Here is a 24,866-nt window from a genome sequence, read left to right on the forward strand (position 1 = left end):
TGTGTGTGAAGTCTTCATTCTGGTTTGCGACTTTATGTTTTGTTGCTGCTTCAGGTAGCATGTTGAATTTATGGGAAAAAAAATGACCATTTTCACACTTGTTGTCGTTTAATACAGCATTCATTGTTCCAGTGTATCGTGGTAGTATCTGAGAGAATTTGGTCACTTCCACCTTTGTTCCTGAGAAGTGGGTTACTAAATAGATACACAAGTAAACGATTCCAGACAGAATAATGGTAGTAATGATAGAAATCATCTCGCACGCTACACTGCAGCCTATTAGCTCTCACAGTTTAAACTCTTAGTATTGTTTTATTTCAGTGTAACACTTTTCCTTCTACTTAATTGGTGTCAGTTGAAGAAAAGTCACCATTTTCCAAATGTTTACTCTCCAGAAGAAATACTTTACATGCAGTACACATGTAGGAGTTTTGTAATGGCTACGCCTTTATTTTTAGAGGTACTAGTTTACAGATTCAAACTGTGCTTGTGGGCGACTGCTCTTTTCACTACCCTGCTGCTCTACACCGAGTCAAAAGGGGATTCTCGAATAATTACTTTAATTAGACTCTTTATTTAATCCATAAATGCTCAGTGGGTCAGCAGTCTCAGAGCATTAATTTGGTCCTTCTCACTCACACACATAGAAAATAACCTAAAACTTGTTCTACAAGAAAGATTTGGACAACATACAAAGTTATTGTTCTTTAGAAAACAAAGAAACAATTATAACAGTCTCTTGCTATGTATTATATATGTTATTTTTGCTGTGGTCACAGTTTTCACTCATGCCAAAAATAAATTGGACACTTAGAAATTCCATACTGTACTTGTGCTTTTCAGTTGTATCCCCAGACACGGGTAGTAAACATTTCAGGTGAAGTGCAGGATTTGCAGGGGATTGATAGTCTAGTTAAATTTGTTTTAAAAATAAAAGCAAATTTGGCCTTACCTGTTGCATGTTCCCACATTGTCTTTGCCTTAAATTGCTCAATATTCCATTTCCACTTTGCTAACTTTCAAATTGTGTTTTCATCTACTACACGGCATTTATTTTGATGTATTTATTTCATGGACATGCAAAATGCATTTTACCGATAAACCCTTTTGTACAATAGTTGGAGTTTAGTAGATTACTCAAAGCACATTACTACTGAATCAACATGGGCCTCCAAATTTAAATTATATATATTCAATATACAGTATTTTACTAAGTCACATTTCCTTTGCTAAAAAGGCTAACTTTTTTGCATAATGAAATTCATAATATCACAATAACTTTGCTGGATAATTTGCTTGTCATCATAAGTTTTATAACTTTGTATTTTACAAATAAACATACAGAAAACCCCCTAAAAATAACTGTGTAATCAGGTTGGTTTCACATGTCCCCAGGAGGTAGGTGAATAAAAGCAGACATAAAAGTCTAGTGGTTGTTCCCAACCTTGATTACGTTTCTTCTATTGTGGAGTGCCAGTCTGGCTGTTGAGACAGAGATCAGACCTTTTTAGATGTAGGCTTCCTCAGTAGCAGGGTTCTGATTCTGGTTTTCTGTCTGCTGGTCTGGACCATTTTCCTGAGCCTTCACCAGTACCAAAGGCTTGATCATCATCCGCAGACGCTGAGAAGAAGATCAGTACCACAGTTAATATCGTGAGCTGAGAAGTCTGTGTTCAAATCCAAAGGCTGTAACAAACCACACGAGCTATGCAGCTGTGAGCTTAAGGGATAAATGACCTTAGGCTTTGAATGTAAACATTCTTCTACTGGATGCTTTCCAACCTGAGATAAAGTTATATGAATTAATATACCTTTAGAGAGTGAAACCTACTAATGACACCAACAAACTTCCATGGGCCAAACTTACTAAACTTACTAAATTTAAAAAAAAAATGCTCTCAGCTATGCAGCGTCAGAACAGGGCTTTGCAGTCAACATTTTTATGGAGTGTTTGTGAAACTAAGTGTTCGCCTGGGTGCAGAGCACTAATCAACTTGCTGATTGCTACAATTAGACAATCAGCCATCAGCTGTTACTGCAGGATCTGACGCCTGCACATCGCCTCTGATAGCCTCTGTTCCACTGTCTGCAATTATCGCCCATTTATTCTGTCAGTGGTGACTATAAAGCTATATCTGTCAGAGGAGACTAAGAGACTATCTGTAAGCCTGCTTATTCGGCTCACTGTGGATGACTGCAAATCAAGAAGTTGTTAATGTAAATGGTATACCAGAAAAGGTATTCTCTTACAGTGATTAGTAACATCAGGTCAATAAAAATGCAGCGTGGCACTGCCCTGCGTATAAACGTCATTTACCAAGGACTTCATGGCTGTTGTATGTCATTGTCACTGTTACAGCACACAGCTATCAGAAATTATTTAACAAAACTAATTAAAAATCTATTTCACTAATCCTTTTATCACTGCTCTACGCTTCATGACAATTTACTACTTTGCCCAGGATGCTAGTGTGTTCTACTTATTATAAAACCATTGAATTACAGTGGTGCTGCACAGTTTTAATGCATGGAGCAAAGTCACACTCGCTATGCTCATCCTTTTCCCTTTCAGTGTGGAGCATCTTTTGGCTTCTAAATTACAAAATTAATTACAAAACATAGCTGCAAGCGGCAACAAGGGGGCCAAGAAGTTCAGCAGGGTACAGTCACAATGTCAGTTTGATCTGATTATGTTAAAGGTGTAGCTGTTAGCACTGATTGAAAATAAAACCTCTTTTTACCATTTGCATGGCTTCTAGGGACTCAGAAAAAAGTGCATAGTGTGTACACCAAGACTGATGTTAATTTATGAAAGAGATGCTGTGCTACAGTATGATTTCCTTTTTTATATCAATTGCCTATAAGGGGCAAATGGATAGAAAAGTCAAAATCCATGTGATAACTTTAGAGAGGGTTGTTTTGAAGATCACCTCTGACAATATTTGTAGACATCAGAAAAAAATGTAGCCTGTATTTATTTTAAACCTTTCAATGAAATCACTCATGGTGGTTGCATCAATTAGGTTGAAAAGGAGACATATCCTGGCTTTGGGGCCTTCCAGAGACACCACACAAAAATTCTTGTTTATGTCCTATATCTCTCTCGTCCAACATCATACAAAAACAAAACACTACTAAAGCTATAGAACTGATCAGTTCTATAGCTTTACACTAGAAACTGCAAGTTTGTACCTTCTTATAGGCGTTGACATAGCTTTTAGCAATATTAATGGTCACACATGCAAATTCCCAGCAGATGCCAATTTTGTCTGAATGTCTTGTTCTTTTATTCACTGAAATGAGGCACTAGGAGACCTTCTTGGGCATAAGGAAAACTCAGCAGCAGTTCTGTGACAATCAACCCACTTGTCTGATGCTTTGTATTGTGTGAACTCCATTTGAGTCCTTGAGCCTAGTTTGTGCAGCCAGACCTGATGAATGGACGACAACAGAGCAAGCATAGGCTGAAATAGAAGCCCTCTGTACCTATTGGTTGACTCTGATTATGTTTTTCTGTTTTTACTATTATTGTACGACCGTCTACTGGTCAGATGCAGCCCGTTCTCACTCCCGAGGCGTAATATACTGACAATTTAATGTGATTGCTGCATTGCTGGCTGTGTTTCAAAAGTACATCCTATCTCTTTTACCTAATCACATTTCAGAATCAGAATTCATAAGGACTTAGGAAAGGAGAACAAGAATGCACTGAGAATAAACATCCTTATGCTAGAATATGTACTCATGAGATGTCCCAAAGTTATGGTGATATTAAGATTCTTTGGAATCCACGAGTAGCTAATTTGCCTCATTTGTGTTTTTTAAAAGTTATGTGCCTAAACATACCACTAAATCTGAACCATTGGTGGCCCTAGAGCACTCGTGGCAAAGCCATTAAACTCGGTAAAAAGAATCAGGGAACTGCCAGTGGACAAAGAAGAAGAAGGAGAATAGAAGACTGCTGGTGCCTGCACAGGTTCTCTGTTTGGCCCTTAATTATAATCCTTTCATAGTACTTTCAAAGCTGCCCATTATGAAAATAATAAAAAGTAAAGGTAATAAAGCTCATGGGTTAGTATATTCTGGTAAAGCGGGCTGCATTTGTGGTGACCTAAATATTTATCTAAACTTCTGTACATGGTGTAAATGGATCTTTCACTAAATCCTTTGGGCTTGTATTTTTCTTTATCTGCATATAGGATCGCCTTACATCCTGTATGAGCTAATATCAGTTTGGCTTGTGCAAAAAAATCATGCATAAGAAGTAATCCACTTGAAACACTCAGTGTGGCTTATTCAGCTGCAGAGTCCAGGGTAAAGCTACTAGATGTGTGAAAAGCTCAGAGGTGGGTATAGTGATGCATTATACGCTGGTTTATCTTTAGCTACTTGTCAGCCGTACACTCTTGGCATTTATACCATAGCTTTAAAAAGAATAACATCCCACTTCCTTTCTTAACAAGAAAAGGATATTAATTTTTGTAGTGTAAAGCAGGCAATTATAACAATTTGTGAAATACAATTAAAAAAGTCAAGCATTAATATATTTGTCTTACCTCTTTGTATGTGCCTTTGAGTGTGAGGAACATGTAGCCCATGTAGCCAGGGATGAGAATCATGGAGGAGAGGGCCATGCACCAGCCGACCCCCTGACCCCAGGCAGGGAACACATAGTCGCCCATAGTAAGAGGAACCATCTGTATTGCACTAAACAAGAAGACTCCCTGTACGCAAGAGGAACAAGAGAAAAGATCTAATTATGCTTACAAATATGCTACCAAACTGCATAATGTTTAAGCTAAGATAAGAGTTTTGCAAATTGTACTATTTCCTATATTGTCTTATACAGATGTGGTTGGGACACACTATTGGATGATGGTGCTTAAATGCAAGTTAACACAAGCATTAAATCAAGTGTCAGTGAAAAGAAATAGACTCCAGCCAGAGAGAGAAGCAATCATCAAACAATGGCACACTTTTTCTTAAATGTATGGTTCAAGTCATTTGCAATATACAGAGTGCCTTCAAATAAAATACTGACCACAGTGGAGTACTATTTTTCTTTTGTGTTATGTTTTTGCTTGCCGCACTTACAGCCACAACGAGTGGAGTAAAGACAACCCAGCAGGCCTTCCACCAGAGACATGGTCTGTAGCCAATCATTTCTTCAATGTTGTCATAGAATTTGTTCACACCTGGAACAAAAAAACCAAAAACATTATCAGTGCTGTTTTTATTATTATGTCACTGTGGATTTATATGTTTCCCATCTGAGTCTTAGATGTCAAAGCTTGGCATTGTAGCGACACCAAATTGGCAGCTAAAAGACAGAAAACACTTACTGTTCTAAGATGGAGAAAAAAAAAACTTTTTGTTTGGCTCACCATAGAACCATGAGATTGAGATACATTCGAAGAAGACCAAGAAGAGTAGGGACATCCCACTAGCTGAATAGTAATCAAACAGTTTAAACACGTACAGTCCACCCTGAAAACAGAGGCAAAGAACATGATGAGAAAGGAGAAGTAATGGAAAAAGCACTTACAGGCATGTGCGGGAGAGTATTAAACTAGTGCAGTGAAGTAACATCAAGAGTGAGAATAAATGGTTAAACATCCAGCTGATGAACTCAGAACTCTAAATGGATTCTTTGTGAAAAGCTGTGTTTCTCCTACTGTGCAGTGCACGCAGTACCAATATGGCTCAAATTTCTACAGTGCCAGCATTTAGTGCCTTGCAGCTATCAAGTCATTCTAGGGACCAGCTCAAGAGGACTTCTTGGAGTTTGTCCACTTCTACATTTTGAAGCTTGATATACTTCATACTGCCTGGAACAGCGATTAGGATAACTGCCATAAAATAACGTGCTGTGCATGTAGCATGATGGAAATCCAATGTGACTGGAATAGAGGAACAGCGCAGGCTCTTGAATTGTCATAGCTCAAGAGATGCAGAAGCTTTTATTGCATATTACTGACACGTTGGTTTGTTTTTTTCTTGCTTATCATTTTCTTTGTCTTGCATTTCAAACTGATGCAAATCTTTGAAGTGTTTTTAGCATAATGTTACCTGAGGGAAATGACTCAGAGTGTGTCAATTGAAGAAGCAGAGTTTGGAATTCCAATATATTCAAATAAACTTTGATAGCTAAATATTTATGTGCAAACAATAGTTTATAGAACTGTGTTAAGCCCTCAAATGTCATTTTATTACTCAAATCTGAAATCCAGCATAGTAGAAAAGACAAATGATTAAGTACAATGACATTTCTCTTCAACAGACTAAAACACCTATTTTAATTACAGTCATAATTGGGTTAAAACAGCTCTTGTAGATTAAAATGGGATTAAAATAGCGCACTGTGCATAAGCCCCAGGAAAATTTGTCTTATACACAGAGGTCATTCACTCATAAATGAGCTGTGACTAATACTGAAATGCTAAGACTTAAAATTATTGAGGAAATAATAAAATATACTAGCGATTTTGGAACAACTGAAGCTTTTGAATCACATTTGCAAAGTATGGCTGTCCTGAGAGTACAGAAATAGCAGCGAATGTGGGGTCAGGAGAAACAAAGGGCTGTTTTCCTTTGGGGGAGGATAAATGTGCCCCGAAAATGAAATCAGTAGACAGTCCGAGTGTAAAGGTGACATGCTAGAAGCTTATGAATTGTCTACAAAGGCTCATTCACTAAGGAGAATGAATGTGTCGAGAAAACTTTGGGATATTCGCCTCCCCGGACAGTCAGGTTACTTTAATAAATTGTTTGTGACCTTATGATGTGATTAACAAAGCGCTGGGGTTCCTCCTCCTTGAATATGCGCAGCAGTTTCAATGAATATTTAGAAATTGAAGAGAATGTGTACTAGACAGTGGTGCAGCATGAATGGCCATGGGGGGCGCTTTGTAGGACCGATTCTGGCCCACAACCCTTATGTTTGACATGCCTGCACATTCAGAGTTAGTGCACATTCATATTCACCTGTGTGATGTTGGACAGGCCAATGATGTAAGAAATAAGGCAGACGACTGCAATGAAGATCTCTCTACGCTTTCGAAGGACATGGGGGAATTCATCAACCAGGGCAGTGATGAAGCCTTCCACAGTGCAGAACTGGAGATATTGCAGAATCAGGTTGAAACTGTTACACAATACATTTCTGTCACAATAAAAACATTGCTATGGTTTAGTATCTGAGCAAAAGAGCAATGGTAAGTTTTTTGGCACATTAGTGCAGTATCAAACTGAAAACTTAGATCGTTTTTATTTGAAGGTTAGAAAAGTATTTTAGAAAGCATTTCATATTGGTAAAAGGAGACATTTTTTCTTGAAATATCTTTACCTGACTGTCAATTCCCAGCATCAAGAGCATGGAGAAAAACAACACTGCCCAGAGAGGGGAAATGGGGAGCTGGGTGACAGCCTCTGGATATGCCAAAAAAGCCAAGCCAGGTCCTGATAAAAGATAAATATCAGAGATAATGTGATTTGTATTTGACAGTGGGACACAAATAAAACATGTGGTATTTGGCTATGACGTAGTGGCTCCATAGTGTAATGGCTTTCACAATTGCCTAACAAGTGATAGGCTCCTGATTCCTGTCCTGGGAGATTACTCTATATGAGTCGCATCAGGCAGGGCATCAGATGTAGGGATCTTCCAAATCAAACATGGGGAGCTACCCACTGTGGTGACTCCTTGTGAATAAGGGAGCAGCTAAAAGTATCTGGTTTTGACTGAAGAAGTCAAAACAATAAATTTAAACTGGGCTCATATGACAGTACTGAAAGTGTAAAACTTGATAAAAGAAGAAACAAAACAAGAAGTTGATCTCGAAGTGTCATTGAGAGAAAAAAGTACACTGAATGTCAAAGCTGAGTATTTGTAAAGGACTGAGAGTACAGAGAGTTTTTGCAAAGTATTTCCCTTCTAATAATCCCAGCAATCTGGACCAACAGTGTAAAAAAATCATTTGTCCCTTCAAAATTATAGCAGCTGCAATGGCTGACTTTTTGCACCGTATTTGTAGTCATATTATCTCTTGCCTGTGTCTGTTATTACTATTGAGTTTCAACATTGATTGCAATTACCTGAGGCTGCCACATCAGCGATGGGTCTCTTTGTCACATTGGCCATAAATCCCACGATGGAGAAGATGACAAAGCCGGCGAACATACTGGTAAAGGAGTTGATGCAGCAGACAATGACAGAATCTCTGTAGGGGAGAGACAAAGCACGCTGCAGCCATTGTCACGCCTATATCAATTCCTTATCAACCCGTCACACATTGTGGCGAGGCTTGTGGGAGTGGAGTGGTGGGGGGTGGGGTGGAAAGGGAAAGGTGGAAAGCCATTTTGCATCTGGCAGTGGCACAACAGCTGAATACATTGATAATGTCCTGATTTTATAAAACGGCAGTGAGTTCTAGCAGTTTTACGACTAGAGAGACAAATGGGCAGATGGCCAGTGTTTATTTTATAAGGTGACAGCCTTTGACAGTCACCAAATGTGTGTACCTGAATCTAAAACACTATGTGGAGCCAAAATAATGAAACAACTGATATAACAGGGGGCTCAAATAGTCCCAAAATAGAACAAACTGCAGACACTATGCTGTCACGGAAACCAAAAATAATCCCAGGAAGAGACATCTGCACGGTCTCTGTATAAAAAATAAATAAATAAATGATATGAGTGAGTGGTGTTAGATGGTAATTTTTTAACAGGCATTTAATTCAAGCTGTAAATAAACAGAAACAGTATTTTATTCACCTACCTGTATACGTTGTTGGTGAAGGGATTATAGCTGCCGAGAGCAATCAGAGAGCCTAATCCTAGCCCGTAGGAAAAGAAGATCTGAGTGGCAGCATCGAGCCACACCTGACACACAGACAGAAAAGAGGTTCAAGTAAGTGTGCTTGTGCAAAAATTGCTGCTAAAAGAAGATTTTTGTTTGAAAAACCGGCCAGGATTATATTCATTTACTGATTATCAGGACTCTTTTCTCTGATGAAAGCATGTGCATAAATGCTAGAAAGAGGGAAACTGTTTGTTCTGCACTGTAACGCCTCAGCATTGTTTTGTCGTGCCTGATGCTATTTGATCAACTGTCAAATCACTGAATCGTGATCTGACCTCAGCTTCTCAGTCTTTACAGAAATAAACACATTATCTCATAATCAATACTGTAAAAGAAAGTATTTGTGAACTGTGCTAATAATGGTACTTGCAATGAACAATCATGGTTATAAACATCATTCACAGACATTCACGTTAAAGCTCTGCAATCACTGAAAATGTATCTGGAATCTTGTTGACTTATTAGTTCCCATCCATTCATGTAGGTACAGAGACCTACATAATGTTAAAAAAACAACAACCCTGAAACATCACCCCAAAAACCAAAACACATCAAGTTGGGGCTCATCTTATACTCTGCAGCAACCTTAATTTTGGTTGCTGCTGCAGAATATCTACATGTATTCGTGATCAGAAAGAGCAGCGAGCTCACCTCAGACTCCTTAAGCTTGTTGAAGTCTGGTGTGATATAGAAGAGGATTCCATCCATGGCACCGGGCAGAGAGACACCACGGCAAAACAGGATGAACAACATGAAGTAAGGGTACGTGGCAGAGAAGTACACCACCTACGGGGCACAAAATCGTGATTACTGCAAAATAATCTCTCTAAGCCATCTTTAAGATCTCCCGAGAATATTTGAGGCAAGAGCGCAGTTTGAAAACCGACAAGTTCTTAATCTCATCAACTTATTGTGTTACTGAGGCACCATCCACACAGAGCAGCTTAGTGCCCTAGTCAACCATCTCCCAGAGGCACAGTGACCCCAGAAAGACTGGGTTCAGCACACTCCCGGCGCACTATTTCCCTCCTTATCTGAACTAATTTCAGACTGTGCTGTCAAAGTCAACACTAATCATGCCAGCCAAGATAACATCTACTGCATAAAAATGAATCAGCAGAGGATCTTGTTGTGAAAGTTAGGAAATTGTTGAAACTCCTTTTGCCATACTGAAAAAAACAGACATCAAAATAAAGATCAAGCAACAGCAAATAGAAATCTCATACTTTAGCTCAGTGTACAGATGATGCAAACTCTGTCGGGCTGTTTGCCATTGTGCAAAATGTTGGTACTTATATAACACAACATACTTTATAATAAAATGATATTCCAAAGGGATAGCCTATGTGTCCATGTATAATCGTTTTGTATGATTTTTTAACTTTTTTGTGACAGTGTACCAGTGAAGCTCTTTTCCCACACTAACAGGAAATTACACAAAATTTCTAAAATAAGTGAGTAACTCCCTTTATTTCAACAATAATCTAAAGTTCTGCTGTTCCAGTTCTATATTTGGCTTTTTCATTGTTTATGCTGATGTCTGTACCTTCTTCTCCTACTTACTTTGCCAGTCCAGCTGACTCCCTTCCAGATACAGAAATAGACAAGGACCCATGCTATGGCGAGTGTGATAGCCAGTGGGATCCTGACCTCCCCAGGCTTCTCCAGGCCATCGGTCAGCTGATGCATGTTTCGTCTGGAGGGAAGTAAAGGGGTCTTACTACAATACACAAGGGCATCCTTGATGTCACATATGTAGCATGCATGGAAGCATACACAAATGTGCCTACATGCATCTGGATATTCACAAAGAGTCTTTTGATGGCTTTTTTCTCATCCTTAAAGCTTAAAGGTATGATAGCGAAAGGAAGTTGTGCTTCTGTGCACACGTTATTTTTCTCATCCATTATCCAGTTGTGCACAGATTTTCCTCCTCTGCTGATATTCTGGGTAGATTGCTATTAACGGATATGGCCACTGAGTCATCATATGCAAATGGCCATATCTAACTCTGACCCATGATGTAATGATCATGCACATAAGGGAACCTCTAACCTTACTGTGCAGTTAAAACCAATAATAACATTAACTGAAATGTCCAGCTTACTCCCAGAACTCTACAACGGCACTGGTGAGGTTTGAGGTGTCTGTGATGCTGTAGTTGGTGTAGCAGCGATCTGTGTTCCAGCTATTTCCACACGTCTGCCACGGCAAATCCTGAAATTTAAGGAAAACGCACACAAACAGACACACACAGGTTCTTTTATTTGGAGCACTCTCCCACTGCCTATTCTCTCTAGCTGTCAAGCTGCCAAGACCACGATACTCATTCGGGACACTGAGATTTCATGGTTTTCTCAGAGCAGTGAATGCTTCATCGCCAAATGCATTTATCAATACCTTGTGTAAGGCACTAATTATGTGGGAAAGGAAGTAATAAATGTCATACTCTGTTAAGGGCTGTGAGGCCTTATATAAGAGATACTGGCAAACAGCACCTGCCTCATGATTAAAGGGTTAGAAAGTAATAGTACTAACAATACAGACAGGGCTATATCTGGAAAATCTCGGCCCTTAAAGGTTCAGAATTAGTGCCCTGTTACTACATTTGCTAAGAAATGTAGGACTTTAAATATCAAATACTCACAGCACTGAAGGAGTTGTACAAATAGTAAATAGCCCAGGAAATGATAACAATGTAATAGATATTGAGCCAAAAGGACAGAACAGCAGCAGCCAGGCCAACACCTGAAACAATGGAAAATAAAGGTGTGATGTCAAATTGTGCTGAATAAAACAAAATGAGGAACACATGTAAGTCCACTTAGAATGCCTAAATAAAGTAGTTATTTAGAAAATTTAGTTTCAAGTCTTAACAATATATATATATATATAGATAATTTACCTTTGAACATTGGAGCCAGCTTCCACACTCCAAGACCTCCAATAGAAGTGTACTGACCAAGAGCCGTCTCCAGAAAGAACAGAGGCATACCAGCAAATATGAGGGTCAAAAAGTAGGGAATCAAGAAGGCCCCTGAATGAAAGGTGAGAAGTAAAGGTGTGTAAATGACGACAAAGGATATGTTAATAATTTTCAACATAATCCAATAAAACATATTAGGGGTGTTTTGTTTCTGCGCCCCAGATCACGTCACAGCTATTTGTCTGTGCGCAATTACGCACGGTTATACTGGACATGCAGTTTATATCTGTTATAAATAAAGAAGTCCTGGGCAAACTGTCAGGTTTTAATGTCGAGATCTTTGCGCTCCTTCTGGTGTGTGGATATCTGAAAATTGCCAAGAATTCCTCATTACCTCCACCGTTTTTTCCACATAAGTAAGGAAATCTCCAGACATTTCCGAGTCCGATTGCGTATCCGACACAAGAGAGGAGAAAGTCAAATTTCCCACCCCACGTTTCTCTTTCGGGTATCTCCTTTTTCGTCTTCTGCACTTTCACCACCAAGGTTTTGGGTTTGTCGTTTGGCGTGGTGGTGGGCGCGTCATTCACCGTCTCCGTTAAGACGTGTCCGTCCGAGGCTTTGGTCCCGTTGGTAGCCATGGTCGAGGTGTGCGTCGGACAGTCCTGACCAGTGGAGAAGAGGGGGTTTCAGCACTGGTCCAGATAGACAGCAGTTTATCCGTCCCGTACTTCCAGTTCCCAGATAACAGCCGAGAGGGGGAAAAAAAACGAAAACTGGGGTACAGCGAGTGATTTGGAGAAAAGGCGAGGCGAGGACCTTAGCAACAGTCCAGTGACCCTAAAAAACAAAAACAATAATATAGTTATAAATTTCACAGAAAAAGTGACATTCCTAAATTAGATATTGTTAGTTGCTTTGAATGCAAATATACTTATTCAAAATATATGCATAGAGCCTTAAAACGAATGTCCTAATAATAATGAGGGATTAATTTTGCGATAATTACTGTGGATGTTAACTCCTTGGGTGAAATAAAAAAAACCATTTAAAGAGGAATTAAATATTCCTAAAAAAAATTCTGTTAAATGACAGATTGAATTAAATTATATCTATTTAGCTCTCTCTCTTTAAACATGTATATATGTCGTGACATTTCTTAAGGGGTGACAAAAAAGTCTGTCCCGTGTTCTGTGAATCCCACGGGATCAAATAAAAGCTTCTCATGCAATATGAATCACTTTTAATTGCCTGGAGTGAATCCATGTTAGCAGAAATTTAGAGCCTGCTCTTGTCCTTGATTCATTATGCTCTAAATTCAATGGCCCACTTCTCACTGCTCCCTTACAAGAGAAAAGCAATTAAACACATTTAGAAATCAGACTCGATAGTGAATCACCTGGAGAGGCTAATAACTCACCAGAATTTGCAATTTGAATATAGATCTACATCAAATATCCATGGAATAGAGTTCTAATTTGCAATAGTTATTTTAGTTAATGCAAAAAAATCAGTAAATAAACGTAAAAGACCTACGTCATCTGTTTGTATTTTAAATAGCATTTTTAAATGCAAAATAAACGACCGTTAAAATGGTGAGCAGAGAGTGCGCTCTCTGTGCCCCCTTATTACCTTGTGCGTAATTGAGAGAAGCGGGGTACCGGGGTTGCATTTACAGATGGAAGCTAGAGTGTTATTTTTTCATATTTCAGTCTACTAATAAAAATACACCACTTCTATTCCAAGTTAATGTGACATTTTGCATCTAAGAGACATCGCGATAAGAACTGCTTGTGCATTTTCTGCGTATTTAAATTACACAATCTACAAAACACAGATTCAAATTTCACATACATGAAATGTGGCTGTAGAACAGAAAGATCAAAGAAGATGCTAATGGCTCCTGAAGAAAACTAAAAAAAAAAGAAGTAAAAAGTCTTCGTAGACCTCACGCGCAGCTGTATATCCTTACGCAAATTCAGCACATCTGCACACGGCAAATTCCTTGATGGTCCTCGCGTGTAACAAATGCATTTCTTTTCTCGAATTTATGTAAATTGCACCCCGTACAAGTGAATACTTACAATACAGTCCGCTACTTTGCAGATTCTTTCTCCGGGGGGAATATCCCGATTTTGGAAAAAAGTAACTTCCTTTCACTTGCACTGAGTCAAACCGCGGTGAAAACTTTGCATTCGGCGACAGCGAGCGAATATATGATCCGAAAGGGGAGAGGATAGTGGGCAAATGCGTCTTTGAGAGCGAGGTGCTGTCCTTAAAGGAGTGGTGCTGAAAGAGAGGAGGGGAGAGAAGACGGAGAAAAGGAGCTGCCGCCGTCTCAGTTGAAGCGAGCAGGGACGTAACATGGAGCGCAGGATCCTCACTTTCGTCTACATAGCGTCAATGTCACCTCAAAGTCGACCCTCCCCAACTCCAACATTTCCACCACTGAGATGGCAGCGGGTTTGAGAGAGGAGCATCCGCTTGTCTCAAGGTTTTATATCGTTACTCCTGCAGCTTTTTTTCTCCCGTTTTTTTTAAACATCAGCAACTTCTCTTTCTCTCTCTCTCTCTCTCTCTCCCACCTCCCCCTTCCCCCTCTCTCCCTTTGTGACTCACTCAAGGTCCAGATGATGAATAACACAGACTTAACACTTTTATGTAATCCTCTATTTTCCCAAAGTCATCCCTTGAATTAACTTGATTTCATCAAGTTGCCATTTAGAACACCGAAACGCATTAATAACGCACATGCACAACTATGAGAAACAAAATGTTCAAAAAGGCCACACTCGGGGTAAAAATAAGTGTAGTCTAATACTGCATCAAATGCAACTACTCCAAAGTAGAGGATACAGTGGAAGATGCCAATGGCTGCTTTAGCTGCTGGCAAAACATGATAAGAGGGTCCCAGCCAATAAAAGGAGTCAGGGTGTGTGAGATAAATTGAAAAATGTGCTTATAATCTTCTTAGCCCGCTGTCTTCCAAAATGAAATACCCTTGTGGAACATCTCAAACGAGCAGTCTTAATGCAGAGTTTAACTCCCACATTGAGATAAAATATGCGGCTCTCACTGGGAGATTAGACTTGCTCATGGTTTAATAGTTAAAGTTTGAGTTGTTAAAATGAGTAAGAACCAAACTGGTGTCAGATTAAAAAAGAGAGAGAGACCCTACACCTCCCTTTGTGATGATGTGAAACTGTTATTGAGATGACTTCTCCTCGCATATTTCCACACTGATGCATTGTCTTTACTGCTAGGTGACACTCTACCGTGCAATTTTAATAATAATGGATTGCATTTATATAGTGCTTTTCGAGACCCTCAAAGCACTTAACATTTCCACTATTCATTCACACACTGGTGGAGGCAAGCTACAGTTGTAGCCACAGCTGCCCTGGGGCAGACCGACAGAAGCAAGGATGCCATATCGCGCCATCAGCCCCTCTGGCCATCACCAGTAGGTGAAGTGTCTTGCCCAAGGACACAACAACCAAGACAGACAGAGCTGGGGATCGAACCGGCAACTTTCCGGTTACAAGATGAGCTTCCCAACCCCCTGAACCACGGTTGCCCCAATTTTGACGTTCTATGTAAATTTTGACATCAAAGCAGCTTCACTTTATTATCACAAGGTATCATATGCAATTTAATATACTTAAAGTCCTGGATAATATGTGTATATTTTCTGATATTAATATTGTTATTTCAGTCATATCAATGTGCCTAATTTCTTTTTACGTTATTTTCCCACACTTCTCTACTTTTCTCAATTTGCTCTTGCCTCCATGTTCATCTACCCAGATCTTTCGCCTCCATCTTCAGTTCTTTTTTATCTCTGCGCGCCATGCTGAAGGCTGTGCAGTGTTGATACGGTACTGAGAAGCCACAGCACTGAGGGAGAAAGGAAGAAAGAATGCCCAGATGGTGAACCAATGAGGGGTGAGCTAACCTTCTAATGATATGAAACAAAATGTAGCATTTCTTACCCCAGCTGGCTGATTGGCCTGCAGGCTGTGGCACCTCTGATGTGCCTCCTGTTGGCCTACAGCTCTTACACGCGGGGGGAATTCAAAATGCCACAATGATGAGAGCTGCTGGTGCCGTGCTTGTGGCCCTGGCCCCACCTGATGGTGCGCTTGTGTGCACTGGAGCTTGTAATTACAGAAGGAGGTGGTGGTAATAAAGAGCAGAGTACAGGCAGACACACGGGCAGACAGCTGGCCTCCTGTCAGTTTCGCTGCTGAGACGCTGGGGACAAAAGCAATGCTCTGAAACTGTACAGTCGATTATCTCTCATGCGGGACAGACAAAATGGCGATGCAGATGATGACTGCGATAATGATGACAGATGCATTTTTAAATTCAGGCATATTTACAGAGCCATGTAGAAATATGCCACGGGTCAATTTCAGTACTTCTTCGATGCTTTGATGCCTGGTTTGGTGAAGCCCTTTTTCCCTCAGCGTCCTTGTCGTAGTAGTAACATCCCTCTATAGTTGTTATAAAAATGCCCCTGAAGCCATACATTTTTTAACTTGTTGAAGAATAGAAGTTTCTTAATCTGGAATGACTACATGCAGATTATTATCACAATACGAGACGTACAGCCACAGAAATGACAGCTCATTGACATTAAATGCAAAGATGTTGATTTTCAGCAAGCATTAATGTTACTGTGCTCAGGGATTTATTCGTGTATGTCAACACGGTAAAAAATTTAAGGCTGTTATCAGTGATATTAATGTTGGTGTAGCACTTATAAAGTAATGTAATGCACAGATTAGAATACTGACCTGATTATTCAAGTATACCAAGGCCACATCAACACATTTTAGTCCTAACTTTAAATATAAACCTCATGATGGTGTTAGAAGAAAAGTCAAGAGTTCATCATAATTCTCCAAATGGTGGATTAACCTACCAGCATTTATATACAGTACAGCGGGTGTGGTTAAAATTAAATCACACCTGATGGCAGAGCTTTATCTTTAGGCAAACTTAAGTGGATACAGTAAAAAGAATGCTATCTATATATTATTATGCTAAACATATTTTTATCTTCGTAAATACAGCCACATGTTTTTTTTTCCACTGGCAAAATAGGTCTATAAAAACTCTGTGCTTCTTGCATTAATTGTTAGTGCACTTTCCACCCCAAAGATTTCAGTGCTTTTAGGAACTCAAATACCCGCTAAGCTAACACTTAAAAAACAAACACTATTGTTTGTTGGCTCTGCACTCGAGAGCTTATGGAAAGCAAATGCAAACTGCAGTTTTCCATGTGTCTTAATCCTAAAAAGCCTTGGCTCTTTCTGGGTGCTGCAGAGGGAGGGACTTTTGTCAGGACCAGTTATGTGTAACACACAGCAACCCCACAGAATGGGTTTTGGCTCTTCATTGGTAAGACAGTCAGGTAGGATTCTGCTTGGCCTCTCCAGAAGAGCCTCGGCGCAATGGTTTCCGCTTGCACTGAAAAGATGGTGACAAAGTGATGTGTCTGTTGCTGGGTGATTCACAAAAGGAATCCAGGGTGCATTTCTACAAAAAGGGAGGGTGGAAACACAGCGACAAAGTAAAACAAATATTGGCTTCCCTCCCTGTCTCTCTCCCTCTCTCTCTCTTCTCATCGCCAGGGTGTAACATAGAAGTCGATGTGAGAGTTTGCTGCAAAAAATAGGTTTTGTATTTTCCACACCTATTTTTTGCAGCAAAGTCAATTTATGCTCCAGTGAGGCAACATCTTTAAGAACAGCACAGGTGACCAAAATGCACAGGTGAAGAGTAAAAATTCTCACTTAAGCTAAATATTTTTCCACTAATGGTAAATTGACTTTTCTACTTTAACTGAGCACGCAAATTCACACATACATTCACACGTAGGCTTTTTAAGCCTTTTTTAATTTTAAAGCACCTTTTGCCAGCTGTCAAACACAGATGGATTTGCCCAACATTTTGCAAAAGGACAAGGACTTGCATCAAACTATTCACCTTTTTATTATCAAACAATCTTCTCTAACTTCTGAGTTGCAGGCAGAAAGATGGATGATATTGAACTAGATAGGTGGTAATTTTATACATGTACATATATCTCTCAAACCCAGGAGGCTATAGAAGCATGGTCTAAATTGATTATTGTTACAGACCTTTCATGGTCCAACTGTCAGTCAAATAGGTGCTTTGCTATTGATGTGTGGAGATGGAGAGGAGTGATGCGTTTTCTGTAAATGGGGCATTAAATTGTTTCAACCCGTGTCATGGTTTATTACAACACTGGTGATACATGTCGAGAAAGGTAAGAGAGGTCCAGGTGATGAATATACAACGTGTCATTCTGTGTGCATGAGGTAAAAGGTCAATTAAGAAAGAAACATCTGTGTTGCATGTCTGATGCAATAAGGCACGCTAAACACAGTGTATCATTGTGTGCAAACATGAGAAAGATTTCTCAGCAAAGCACCAGTGAAAGGGAATGCTCTCCTTAAAGGTGTAGATACAAACCTACACCTTAAAGGTTATATATATAAATAAAATTGAAGCCAACACGCTGTTTGATTTCTCATTTCCATACAGGACTGGGATGTCATCTATATGATTTCTGTTATTTGCTTTTGCAAATTTAGTGATTTTCCTTATTTGGAAATCCACATGCCCCATATTTAATATGTATTGTATACATATTTATCTTATATGTATAGATTGTTAAAAACTGGAAAAAGAACAAACAGCTTCACCCACTTCCAAGGTGTTAAGGAACACTTGTGGCAGGAAGATTTGATTTATTATTTACCCGTGTGTTTCGGTCTGTGGCTTTCATAAGGGTCATGAAGAATGAAGGTACATATTTGAGGGGAAAAAATAATAGGAAAATTTTATATCAACCATATGCATCTGTTGCATCCCTGAATAACTTTTAACTTGAGTTATATATTTAATGACAGAGACAGAAACAGCGCTGCCCCTACAGGCAACAAAATATATTAAAATAAGATTACCGAAAACTAGCAATGTCACCCAAATAAAGTAAGTTAGTCAAACTAAATGATAACATATAGAGTGACAATTTACCTCATGCATTTGTCCATTACACATTCAGTATTCACAAAGTCAGCACTCAGAGAAAAAAGAGAAAAGAACACTCAGTTGTCATTCAGTATATTTATCCACCAGTGGAGGATCAGTAAGGATGGACTAGGTTATATGAGGCTAACTGGGGAGTGACCAATATCAGGAAACATAAAAGATCCACTGTGATAACTTTAAGGAGAAAAACATTAGAAAGTTACAGTGCATAAAATCTTACTGCTAGATATTGAAAGATTAAAGTGCATAATCATAGCTATAGTGCTGTAGGAAAGAAAAACAACTCTGGCCACCTTTCATAGTGATGATAGCGTGATCATAGAAAAATGGCTACCCACTGTCGGTATGTGTCCACATCTATTTACTGTGGAGGAGGCTGTAAAACCTTATGAAAGGAGTCCGCTAGGAGTCACTGAGTCAGTGAAGATCAGAGCTACCAGTGGAGAGGTGCACTTTTGTCCAGTGGCAGCAATACTGAGGTAATTTGCTCAGGATATCCTGAACTTTCTGTTTCTGCTGCTTTTAGCTACTGTTACTGTTAGCTGCTGCTAGCCAGTATCAGTGAAACTTTGATCGTAGTGGAGCTAACTTTGCTAGATGAACAATTAGTGAATAACTCTTATAGGATGTGAGAATATAAAAATTTATCAAACTCTATTTTCTGCTGCCTACATTGTACATTTTGCCTCCACACCTAAACGGGATAGTAAGTATAGTCAGGGGTTTATGTTAGATTCACCATGTGGAGGATTCTCAAAACTTGTTAAAGTCTTGAACTTGAACTTGAACAAAAGAATGAAAACTCACAATAATTTCTGTTGTGAACTTCAGTAGATTATCTTTGTGTACGGGTTGTGATCAGCTGAGCTGTTTGATGCTGCTCTGAGGTTCACAGCTCTTTGTGGATTCACAGAACTAAACTTAACTATACGTAAGTTGTCTTAATGAATTTCAGTCCCCTACACTGACACTATACTGTATATCAGGGCTGGGGAACTCCAGGCCTCAAAGGCTACTGTCCTGCAGGTTTTAGATGTGTCCTTGATTGAGCACAGCTGATTTAAATGGCTAAATTACCTCCTCAACATGTCTTGAAGTTCTCCACAGACCTGGTAATGAAATAATCATTTGATTCAGGTGTGCTGACCCAGGTGATATATTAAACCTGCAGGACACTGGCCCTGGAGGCCTGGAGTTCCCCCAGCCCTGATGTATACTGTCTTTATAATAGACAGCATGAAGTTTATGAAGGTAGAATTCAGTTAGTGATTCTAAGCATCATCAACTTAAGTTCAGATTCATCTCTGCTATACCTAACATAACCTAACTCTGACTGTTGCACTGATATAACCTTTAAATGTAACCTCACTTCTTTCTCTCCAGTCCTGTCTTTCTCATTTTTCTCCGTCTCGGGGTGAAGTTAGAACTCGTTCTCTCGTTTCCCCGGGAAATACAGCATGTGTACCTTTAGCTAGCTAGCAGACACACTGTGTGACAAACTGCACACAAACAGTTTTTGCATTTGCTGATATTGGTTGACAGAAACTAAATTAACAAAAACTGAAATCATGTTTTACCACTTTAAAAAAATGATTCCGTTCTGAGTTTATGACAATGCATCAATGTATTGGAAGACATAATTAAGACACTAATTGGATGTATATTTATGAGCACATTTTCTTTCCTATTAAAAAAACCTCAAAATAAAAATAACTAACTGCACCTTTAACTTGTAGATTGCTACATACTTTCAAAAAGTGGTAGCTCCTTTGTTGTTGTTTTTTTCTTTTCTTTCTTTTTTGTTCCTTTGCCTTCAAATGATATGACATATAACTGCAAACCTATATTTTAAACAATGTATTAATATATTTATATCTAAACACCATCAAAGATTTTGAGACAGACCTGGCAACTGTGCTTGAGCTAAAGTTCAGAGTTGTACACAGCCACTGGGGCAGGGATTATCACAGATTCTAAATACAAGTGATTGCTGATAAAGTCAGCAATCACAGTCTTTGGACAGACTGTGGGTGGTTGATTCTCTGGGATGGTAACATGTTGCAGTGCCAATTTCAATTGCTTGTGTGGTACCGAGCCACATCTTTATACTAATGAGTGCTATTAAACATCTGCATATTTAACTGATTAAATATCTGCTCTCTTATTCATTCTGTCTTCTCTGGTTAACGTGTGCTTTAATACGCAGACAGGTGACATCCCAAACCCTGGGATCCCTACAGAGTTGGACTCTGGTGGCTCTGGGAATATTTTGCTGGCTTGGTTTATTTTCTTTTAGAGGGAATCGTAACTGCAAATCAATGCAAAGTTGTTCAGACTGATTAACTTTACCCTATAATGAAACATCTCTGTCCTAACTATTCTGCCAGGATTACAATGTCCCCACCCATGACTCCTCTCCTCCACTAGAGAACCAGAGACTTTTAGAATCAAAGGCAACTGGCATTGGAGCAGTTTACAATTAACAAAGGGGACAATACTGCAGAGAAAAAAAGGCCTTGTGTTGCAAAATCAAAGAAATGAATAAAAATAACAAAAAAGCAAACAGTGCTCCAATATTAAAGTTACTAAGTTACAAATGAAAAGAACCTAGCTTCCTACTACAATCAAAATACACATAGCTGTGTCCCTTTTCTTTGTGCATCTAATAGTAAATGACTAAAGCTAAGCCTGGCCTAGTCTTCAGGCAATCAAACAGTGCTACAGAGCATACAGGTGCTGAGAAACCATTGACTAGCAGACACAAAATAACACAAGGATAAAAGCAAATGTTACAAAATACGCAGGGCCATGAAAGACACTCACATTACCCTCACAGACACTCTGAGTGAAAGATTAGCTGCAATTTTAAACCAGGTGCAGAGATTATTGCTGAAGCCTGATTGAACTGGGGAACTGATCCAAACTGAGCCTTGTGGAATGGCTCGGTGAGAAAGACGCAGGAGGAAGGCAGCATGTAGAGGGAGTGCTGGCACAAATTCTAAAAAAAAGAAGGTGAAATATGTGTAGGAAGAAGAAGAAAAACACTTATTTTTCTTGTAGTTTCTCTTTCTTATTTGTTTTACAGCTTACCTTTTCACTGTGTCACCTCTGCTTCCCTTTTGTTATCTCCCTCAATTTTTTGTCTCTTTTGTTTTTAAATGACAGTTACTTCCTGTTAGTGACTTTCCATGTCTGTGTACATACACTATTTCAAAAATGTTACACATCAGAGCTCAATGGGAAAAAATCATCCTGGATGTCTAAACTGATATAGACTGGGTAATGTGTTAGAAAAGTGCCACTCACGTCAACTTTTAAAACCCTTCCTGTTTTGTGGGTTGTTTCATTGTTGCCCCTCTAGTGTACCCGTTTAAACCCTTTTGCTAGTTAACTGACAAAATTTATATCCCAGAAGTTAAAAGCATGTATATACTGTGACTTTTATCTTAATATTATTTTTTTCCTGTGTTGTTTCCCTGTTAAGTTCCTTATATATTTATAGCCCAACCATTCCCTTTGATGGCAGTCATTTCATTTGCTTTCCAGTATCCTTTGTTCCTGAGTTTTTTCTTCTTTGTAAATTCCTGCCTGCAAACTGAAGCACCTTTTCCTTTTTTGTTCTATAGATATCATTTTAACTCACTGTGGCTTGCATTACCCGATAGCCTGCTTGGCCGAGATCCAACCCATCAACTCCATCCTCTCACTGCATGACATATGTGTAACCTGTGTTGTGTCACAGTCATGGCTGTGTGGAGTCTATTAATTAGGATTTAAGGTGGTACACTGGCAGGGTTTGGGGAACCTCTCCTTTCTGACAAGAATTCAAAATTCCAATCAGTAAAACCTTCTGCCAGTATGATCACGAATCTGTAATATGTTTTGGTTGCATTCAGTCATTCATAGTATAGACTTTTGTGCCAATCCTTTATTTTCACTTTCTTTCTGGTTCTTTATCATTGCAGTTTTATAACAACAGCATAACATAATAATAAACAAAACTTATAAAGTACTTTTCAAAAAAGATAAAGAGGAAGTTTACATTTTGAATACATTGTGATTTGGTTAATAAAAGCAGAGATCTACAGATTAGATTAAAAAAAAACCCCTCTCTGCTTGCAAATCATATGAATTAAAAAAACATTCACCTTGAAAATACACACCACTTTCTGGATTGTATTTCAGAGAACTCGTATTTGTAGGTGTGTGGGGGTTTTTTTGGTTTTTTTTGTTAGTGTTGCACCTCCAAAGAGTATGGATAGAAACCCTGACCTATAACGGCTTTAGGGGGTTGGGATTAATAGAAGTGGTCCTTTGCACAACATTTTAAATGTGATTTTGGCATTATTAGTGTTGCACAGTCTGACTGCCAGTGGCACTGTTTACACACACCTGACTGTCATTGACTCTCACATTGATTCTCTTCTGTAAAGCCCACTATTGTCATTGTCATCCTCCTCCTCTGGATAGTTTTGTCTGGAATAAAAAGCTAATTTTTATTTTGCAATGTTCTACATCACTCAAGCAACAGAAATGTGCATTGTGGGAGGTACAAGCTTGCTGGACTCAGTAGTCAATAGTTTCAATTATGTTCAACTCAGCTAGCTTTTATTATGTGTATTTGTAATGGAGATGCTTAAGAAATGAAATCACAGGCTGTCATGCAGATGGTTTTAAATATTGACCAAGAGCAAAGCACCAGTTATAGTCTATCACATACTTATTCACAGATAAAATTCTATTGCATACATCTTTGTGATTCCAACTTACACTGCCATTCAATAGAATACTCGTATTGATGGTTTCAGCTGTGTTCCCTAGACTGGCTTTATGCGTTGCTGCAAAAGTAATTGAGGCAGGCAGAATATTATCAAGGAGTCTGGACTGATATGTAAACCTAATGGCTTTCAGAGAATCTGCATCTGCTGCCACCTGAACCCTCAGCACACACATGGTAAGAAAATGCTTGTGGTAGTCCCTCCACTCTTTGTCATCTTCTGTCTTGTGCAGGTTAACTAACTAATTCAGTGAAATTCACAGATTTGATTGGATGGGAACATAATGCACGATGATTACACAAACTGTCATGTAGCTTGAGATAATCACTGAATGGCAGCAATCAACCAAGAGGTAAAAATTTGATTGGTTTATGGCCTAACAGCCAAAAATACTTGAGAAGAAATGGAGGCTAAATGAGTTCAAGTCATACAAGAGTTAAAATGCAAAACTTGCTGTCATAAATGAAATATGCACTGAAGTGTTGCTAGGTAACAGAGGAGTGGGCTGTTTGCTTGATTGGTCACGTCAGTCTGGACCATTCTGAGGGCAAGGGTCTTATGCAAGGGTCACTAAAGATGCACAGTGGGGATAAAACTGTGGCCATGGCTTTTACACACACACACACACACACACACACACACACACACACACACACACATTGAAATGTAATAGAAATACTTTTCTAGTTCTCTGTCATTACATCACTGGGATCAACTATTGATGTGCATACTTTCAGTGCTGTAGCACGTGACCTGGATCTAGGTGTTACTTCGAAATAAAACTGCAGACAGACAATGCTCAGGAAAACGTTTATTGAAGCAGTAAGGGGTTTTGATGAGGTTGGCTGATGTGGCTCTTCTAACTGCTGCTTGGCTCTGTGACGTAAAGTGTCATACTGTATAAGGCTGCAGCCAGAAACATCCAGATTGGCTACAAAAAAGCTGACATCACAGAGAAACAGAGAGTAATACAGTGAGGAACAAAGAGCAAGTTGATGTTTGGATTGAAGGCAAAATCTTTTCTGTGCAGAGTAGCGAGCCTATAGCAGTCACTGTGCAGGATTTCTGATGTGAAGGAGAGAACTGAAACAGAGGCTGGAGGGTGAGGTTACAGCCAGACTTTGTAGCTGCTTTTCTATTCCAGCTCCTGTGGGCTGCTGTTAAAGCCTCATTAGGTTTTATAGAATCCCTGTTATGGCACATCAGATGAGG

General features: G+C 39.2%; 1 protein-coding gene across 1 annotated transcript; it reads right to left on the reverse strand.

Annotated features, from left to right (window-relative positions):
* Positions 1 to 6: 6 nt before the first annotated feature.
* Positions 7 to 14,325, reverse strand: slc6a1b (solute carrier family 6 member 1b). The gene is made up of 15 exons (XM_005724666.2): positions 13,875 to 14,325; positions 12,185 to 12,630; positions 11,770 to 11,901; positions 11,512 to 11,612; positions 10,972 to 11,081; positions 10,428 to 10,560; positions 9,516 to 9,650; positions 8,781 to 8,884; positions 8,095 to 8,219; positions 7,346 to 7,458; positions 6,985 to 7,116; positions 5,385 to 5,487; positions 5,095 to 5,195; positions 4,557 to 4,724; positions 7 to 1,621 (listed from the first exon to the last, which is right to left on the reverse strand). The coding sequence occupies exons 2-15, from the start codon at positions 12,429 to 12,431 to the stop codon at positions 1,508 to 1,510; spliced, it is 1,818 nt and encodes a 605-aa protein (XP_005724723.1). The 5' UTR covers positions 12,432 to 12,630; positions 13,875 to 14,325; the 3' UTR covers positions 7 to 1,507.
* Positions 14,326 to 24,866: the final 10,541 nt, after the last annotated feature.

Source organism: Pundamilia nyererei, unplaced genomic scaffold, assembly GCF_000239375.1.
Source record: "Pundamilia nyererei isolate P.nyererei 1_Seehausen unplaced genomic scaffold, PunNye1.0 scaffold00012, whole genome shotgun sequence".
Taxonomy (NCBI): Eukaryota; Metazoa; Chordata; class Actinopteri; order Cichliformes; family Cichlidae; genus Pundamilia; species Pundamilia nyererei.